This window comes from Macrobrachium nipponense, chromosome 11, assembly GCF_015104395.2.
Source record: "Macrobrachium nipponense isolate FS-2020 chromosome 11, ASM1510439v2, whole genome shotgun sequence".
Lineage (NCBI taxonomy): Eukaryota > Metazoa > Arthropoda > Malacostraca > Decapoda > Palaemonidae > Macrobrachium > Macrobrachium nipponense.
Window position 1 is genome coordinate 36,137,639 of NC_061087.1, and position 6,511 is coordinate 36,144,149.

A 6,511-nucleotide genomic window follows, 5' to 3' on the forward strand; every position below is an offset into this window, starting at 1 on the left:
CCATCTTACAAGTATGTAATGTTAGTGAATCACATATCATGTCTTGCTTGGAGACAGGCTGAGCTGTAGGGGCAGCTTTCTTGAGTGAAGCAATTTGGTACATAAGCATTTTAATCGAGAGACTGATCGTCTTGTCGTCAAGCATGTACATTCGTTTGTACGGATGTTACAGGTCTAGTCGACCAGGGCACTTGCAAAAGTCTCATTCCTTTTGGTGAGAAGAAAGAGGTCAGTTTGGTACACGCCAGGTGTCGGGAGAGAAAACCCCATCTAAAAGGTATGGCACATATTTTGTAAGACTTAAAAAACTGTTTACCTTTGAAAAGAGAGAGAAGTGTGAAATACATTCTTTTACTTAAATTACTTTGAAAAGACTGATGTGTGAAGTGTATCTTTTATCCATTATTATCTTTATTACAGATGGGTTCTATTCCAATGGTATTATAGACGGGATTCTCTAACCTGACTAATACAATGAACCTATTGGCATTCTGGGTCTGGGAGCGAATTCTTAGTCAGGAGGGTAGAATGATAACTTACTAGTTTTCTTTGTGGGCAGATTTGGGTTTTTGTCACTATGACTTGTTAATCATTTTGTTCTATTTTATATTCATCTGCTTTGGGTAATATATAGTATATTTTTGTACTTAAGTGATCTTAATATCCTACTGACATGTTTGCAGACAGAGGGCACCATTGACGACAATTAAGGGTTTCCAATTTGTGTAGTTTTAATAAAAGGGTTGTAAGATATATATATAATATTATATATATATTATATATATATATATACATATATATATGTATATATATTCATATTATATATATATATATATATATATATATATATATATATGTATATATACATATATCATATAAAAGATTATTAATTATATATATATAATATATATAATAATATAATGTAATATAACCATATATTATATTATATATATATATATATATATATATATATATATACTATATTATATATATATGTAGATGTATATATATATATATAATATATATATATATCTATATATTATGTATATATATATTATTATATATATTGTAGATGTATCTATTGTATATATATATATATATAATATAATATTATATATATATATATATACATTATATATATATATATATATATATATATATATATATATATATAATATAGATGTATATTATACAATAAATATATATAATACATATATTTATTAGATAATATTATATAATATATATATATATATCTATATGTCAATATATATATATATGTAGATGTAATATATTATATATATAATATAATATATATATATATATAACATCATATTAATATATATATTAGTATATATATATATATAATATATATATATATTATTTATATATATATATATTATATATCTCACTCCTTTTCCCATATAGAATGTGGTTTGAGAACTTACGGTTTTGGGCAGAGGTTGCCATCCCATGGTTCTACTTCCATACACTACTTTGATATGTATAATTTCAATATTAAATGTTCTCCCCACAATAGAAATATTTAATGGGTAATAAACTAACTTTCGATAAATGCAAGCAATACTAGTGGTTTACATTTATCAATAGATATAATAACTTTCGCCTGTTTAGCACAAGATCAAGATTTTACAGGAAAGCAAAACATTAATGTTTCGTTAAGCATGGCTTATCTTCCAGAAAAAAATTATAAGAACTACACTGATTGAAATATATATCCTAGAAATCTACTGGCTAAACCTCATTTAACAGACGATGAAAATAGTGTATGTTAGATAATTAGATTTCTGCAAATATCCAGTTCCTCGTTGGATGAGTGGGTTGCTTGCTTTCCTATGGATTTGGTAGTCGCGAGTTCGATTCCCCACTCTGCCAACGTGGAATCAGAGGAACTTTTCTGCTGGTGCTTAGAAATACTTTTCTTGATATAATGCGTTTCGGATCCCACAATAAGCTGAAGGTCCCGTTGCTAGGTAATCAACTGGTTCCTAACCATATAAAAATATCTAATCCTTCGGGTCAGCCCTAGAAGAGCTGTTAATCAGCTCAGCGGTCTGGTTAAACTAACATATACCTAACTTATGCAAATATCCATGATAGGTAAGATCCAAAATACATATGCATTATGCTTTTGTTCCTTTTGAGGGAAGATATTATAACAATTAGCCATTTCAGTCAAATCTTTCAACTTAAGGGTCTTCAATAATTACCATTCAATGGAAAAGCCCCTTTTAAGCACTTAATACCTGATATCTATATATCATTGATGTTGAAACATGTTTTCTGATGAATATCCCCCTGATTGCTGTATGTGTGAAAATCCGATGAATATCCGAATGTTGGTTGTCTAATATATGCTTATATAAATGTGTTAAGCATAGCTCTGATCCTTTTTTCAGCTTTCTATCTTTAAAAACATGGTAGAACTGGAAGAATTTACTTTGGAAAATTGCTTGAGTGAGAATGAAAAGAAGAGTAAATCAAAGCGTTGTTTTGACTTTTGAGATGTCTTTGACTCATCGCCTGTCCTTTTTGCTTTAATGATTTCTCGAGTATGGAAAACACGTTCAGCCATTAGCCATCTACATAAATGTCCTTTTAATGTCCTGTCATTTTTTTATTTATTGCTTGTCAAAAATCCCGTCACCATCGCCGCTCCCGAATCCAATTAAGGTCCTTTTGGAACTGCGCCCCCTTAAAACCATTGTCCAAATCCCCAGTCAATATCACGAAAGTCATTTAGAGGGATCAGCCCCATTCTAAAACCCGTTAAGTTTCACATATGCACATGTGGTCTCCATGCCCCAATCTCACGCCTGCATCCTTGTTCCCGTAGTGCCTCGCACCTGCATCTCTACCCAGAAGCCTAAGCCTCTCATTCCTAATTAACACCTCTTTGTATTCTCCACTCCATATCCTTTTCTGTCAGTGCTCCAATGACCTTTTCAGGTACCAACCGGGATTAGCAGTGAGACCAAAATAGCGGGAGCTTATGCTCCTATTTTGACAAAAGTCAAAAACTTGACTTCTACCGACGCCCGAACTGGTACATAAACAGGCCGCCCTGCTCTCCCAAATGGTACGCCCTAGCCTTTCGACCTGGCAATCCACCCTAGCTTTTCTTCACGGCACTATACCCTACTGCTACCTTGGAGAGGACATTACCGGCTAGTTTACACTCCTGTTTTACCGTTTGTGAATGGCACTCTGCTCGACGTCCTATCCAGACACCCCTGAAGAGGATTTTGGAAATTTCGCCGCAGCCATTTCGCCGCGACCATCATGCCGCGGCCATTTCGCTCCGACCATTTTGCCGCAGGTCTATTTAGCCGCAGAACAATCTCGCCGCAGATTTACCCATCAATATCAAATTTCAACTTTTACAGAACAAAATAAAGGAAGAAAAAATCACCATTCCAGAAATATTTTTCATTCATCAATAAATACATTATGAAACTAAAACAAATGAATTTATCCAAATTTTTAAGTTAAAAAAAATTATATTAATTCCAAATTATGAGCAATACCTCGTAAGTATACGATGCAATTTCTCTCAATAAATACTCTAACGATTCTTAGTATTTGAGCGTCAGCCTCTCTGAATTTCTTGAGCTTTTGTGTATTGCTATGCCCTGCTACAAGTTGCTCATAGTAAATGCCTCTTCCTCCCTGAACGTTCTGCAAAGTCTATAAATTTCTATATTACTGGGTTTTCTACTCCCAGTTCGCATGCAACCTCCTGTGGGTAGCTTCTGCGTGATTATTTGTCCTTTCTTCATTGCTTAAAGTTCTGTCCTGTAGGGAATAGTGGCTCACGCCCAAAATTTCTTCTCCGTAATCTTCTGCCTATGTAGTTATCATCAAACAACTTCAGTTCGTCAGGAAGCTCAGCAGCTAAATGTTGAATAGCTTCATAGATGCTTGGAATGAACCGAATACCAAGCTTCAGGGAGACAGACTGAATAGAAACGAAAATCTTTTAAAAACTTCAAACTACCGATAATTAACAATTCAACCATCCCTCCTTTTTGAGTGGCACCAGTATTTACTGGAAACAACCCTTATAACAATTTTTCTACGTGATAAGCTCATCAGCAGGGGAGAATGTTCTGCGGCTAAATAGACCTTGCGGCGAAATGGATGCGGCTAAATAGACCTTGCGGTGAAACGGCCGCGGCGGAACTCACAGCTAAATGTCCCATTCCGCCCAAAAGAGACCTGAGCGCTCCCCGAAGTGGAACCCGGAAGCGCACCCCCTCCCCCCACAACTCCTATCTTAAGGTAGGTTTACACCTACGCACTTTTGTGTTGCAGGCTGTTATGGTGTGGGACTGTAAGAAACGGCACAAAAATTGACGCTGTGGGGAGAAAAAATTACCGTTATTGGGCGGCGTGGCTCGGACCCGTGCAGTGTGTTACGGGCATGTTATGGCGTGTTGTTGCGGTGATGTTGCGGTGTCTAGCAGACTGTTACGGCGTTGGTGCGGTTTTATGGTGGTTGTTGCTATGCCAGGGCATGCGCTCTTGCGGCTTTGTTACTCCGTGTAGCAGTGTGTTGTGGGTGGCTTGCAGTGTTGTTGCAGAGTGCGGGCACATCTGCACGAGACTCGACATGGAACGGTCCATGATTGTTGCACATGCAACGTGCCACACCGTGCTGGATATGAACCTTGGGTATATACAGAGGCCTGCCAAGCACATCCTTCATTCCACACTCACCCAGCATGCAATATGGACCTCAAAAGCCTCTCACCCCAGGAGACCCAGAGATTTTTGGTAGCTGTCCTGTGTCTCTGTGCAGTCCAGGTCATTGGTGGGTTGAGAAGATGTACTATAGTGCCACAGCCACCTGCACAATTACACAGAAAGGACAGCAGGGCAGAGCGGATTTGGGCTCGTGAGTGGCTGACACGGTGACAACTACATGGAGACTACGACCAGCTACTACAAGAACTGAACAAGGAGGACTGCAAAGGACACAAGAACTCTCTACTCATCTACCCTGAATTGTTCGAGGAGATGGTCGATAGGCAGACGCCCATTTTGAAGAAGAAGGACACGAAAATACGGCTTGCACAAGAGGTGGGACTCAAGTTGGCAGTCACTCTCCGCCACCTGGCAAGTGGGAATGACTATGCAAGCCTCCAATGCAGCTTCAGAGTCTCCAAGAGTTCCATATGCTGATTTATCCCATTAGTCTGCCAAGCCATTATCGACACATACAAACCAGAAGTGATGAAGTGCCCCAAGACACCAGAAGAATGGAACGACGTAGAAAAACAATTCACCTCAAAGTGGAACTACTTCAATTGTGTGGGAGCTCTGGATGGGAAGCACATCGCAATCAAGAAACCCAAAGGTGGAGGATCACTGCACTTCAATTACAAGAAGTTCCACAGCATCGTCCTCATGGCCCTCTCTGATGCAAAGTACTGGTTCCTGTTCGTCGACGTCGGTGCAGAAGGTGCTGGGGATGGAGGAACCTGGCAGAAGTGCAACCTGGCCAGGGCCATCACAAACAACCGAGCAGGACTCCCACAAGACAGAAATCTGCCCGACGACGATGAACCCATCCCCTTCCACAATTAGTCGCCGACGATGCCTTCCCTCTCAAGTCGTGGATGATGAAGCCCTACTCCCGCCAATCACAAGATCCCACTGAATGACTATACAGCTACAGATTATCTCGCACTCATCGTGTGGCGGAAAACGCATTCGGCCTGCTGCAGATGAGATGGCGAGTCTTCGGGACGACGATGCAACAGGATGTACAGGTGTGCAAGAGGATAACTTTGTGTGCATGTGTCATGCACAACCTGGCACTGCAACGCTACCCATGTGCTGGCACTGACATCGACCATGAGGACTAACAACACAAAGTCGCACCAGGTACTTGGAGGCAGGAGTCACTGAACCTCATGAAACGACTCATTGCAAGAAGGGAACCGAACTACACACGTCGAGCGAAGGTCGTCAGAGATTACCTGGCCCAGTACTACTCATCGGATGCAGGCACAGTGGAATGGCAAGAGCGAATGGTGTTTCCTCGAGGACGAACAGCTGCTGACGACTAGAGGACACAAAGAACTCTGTAATAAAACATAACCCAACCAATGTACACCATTGTAAATAAAGATCATGATGTATTTTTCATTGTTTTATACTCCCATACTTTTGTATTGTCCTAAGAACTAATAACTATATTAATATAATAAAGAATATTGGAATGATGAGTGGTACATATAAAAAATGATGTTGGAAAATTATTAACTGCAAGTAATAACATAATTCATAATAATGAGACAAATGAGAAGCAATGATGGACATAACAAAAATACTTATACTAAACAAACATGAAAAGCATAGAATGTAAGAAAATGAACATGAAAAGCATAAAAAGTAAGAAAATTAAAATGAAAAGCATAGAATGTAAGAAAATGAACATGAAAAGCATAGAAAGTAAGAAAATGAACATGAAAAGCATAGAATGTAA

At 38.4% G+C, this 6,511-nt stretch overlaps 1 protein-coding gene across 1 annotated transcript; it reads left to right on the forward strand.

The window, feature by feature from the left end:
- Positions 1-5,037: 5,037 nt before the first annotated feature.
- On the forward strand, positions 5,038-5,607 carry LOC135208476 (uncharacterized). Its single transcript, XM_064240708.1, has 2 exons — positions 5,038-5,140; positions 5,216-5,607. Exons 1-2 carry the CDS (start codon positions 5,038-5,040, stop codon positions 5,605-5,607), a joined length of 495 nt encoding a protein of 164 aa, XP_064096778.1.
- Positions 5,608-6,511: the final 904 nt, after the last annotated feature.

Coding starts and splice junctions, on each gene's coding strand:
- LOC135208476 (XM_064240708.1), top strand. CDS start 5,038: ATGGTCGATAGGCAGACGCCCATTTTGAAGAAGAAGGACACGAAAATA. Junction 5,141..5,215: donor CACTCTCCGCCACCTGGCAA/GTGGGAATGACT, acceptor TTATCCCATTAG/TCTGCCAAGCCATTATCGAC.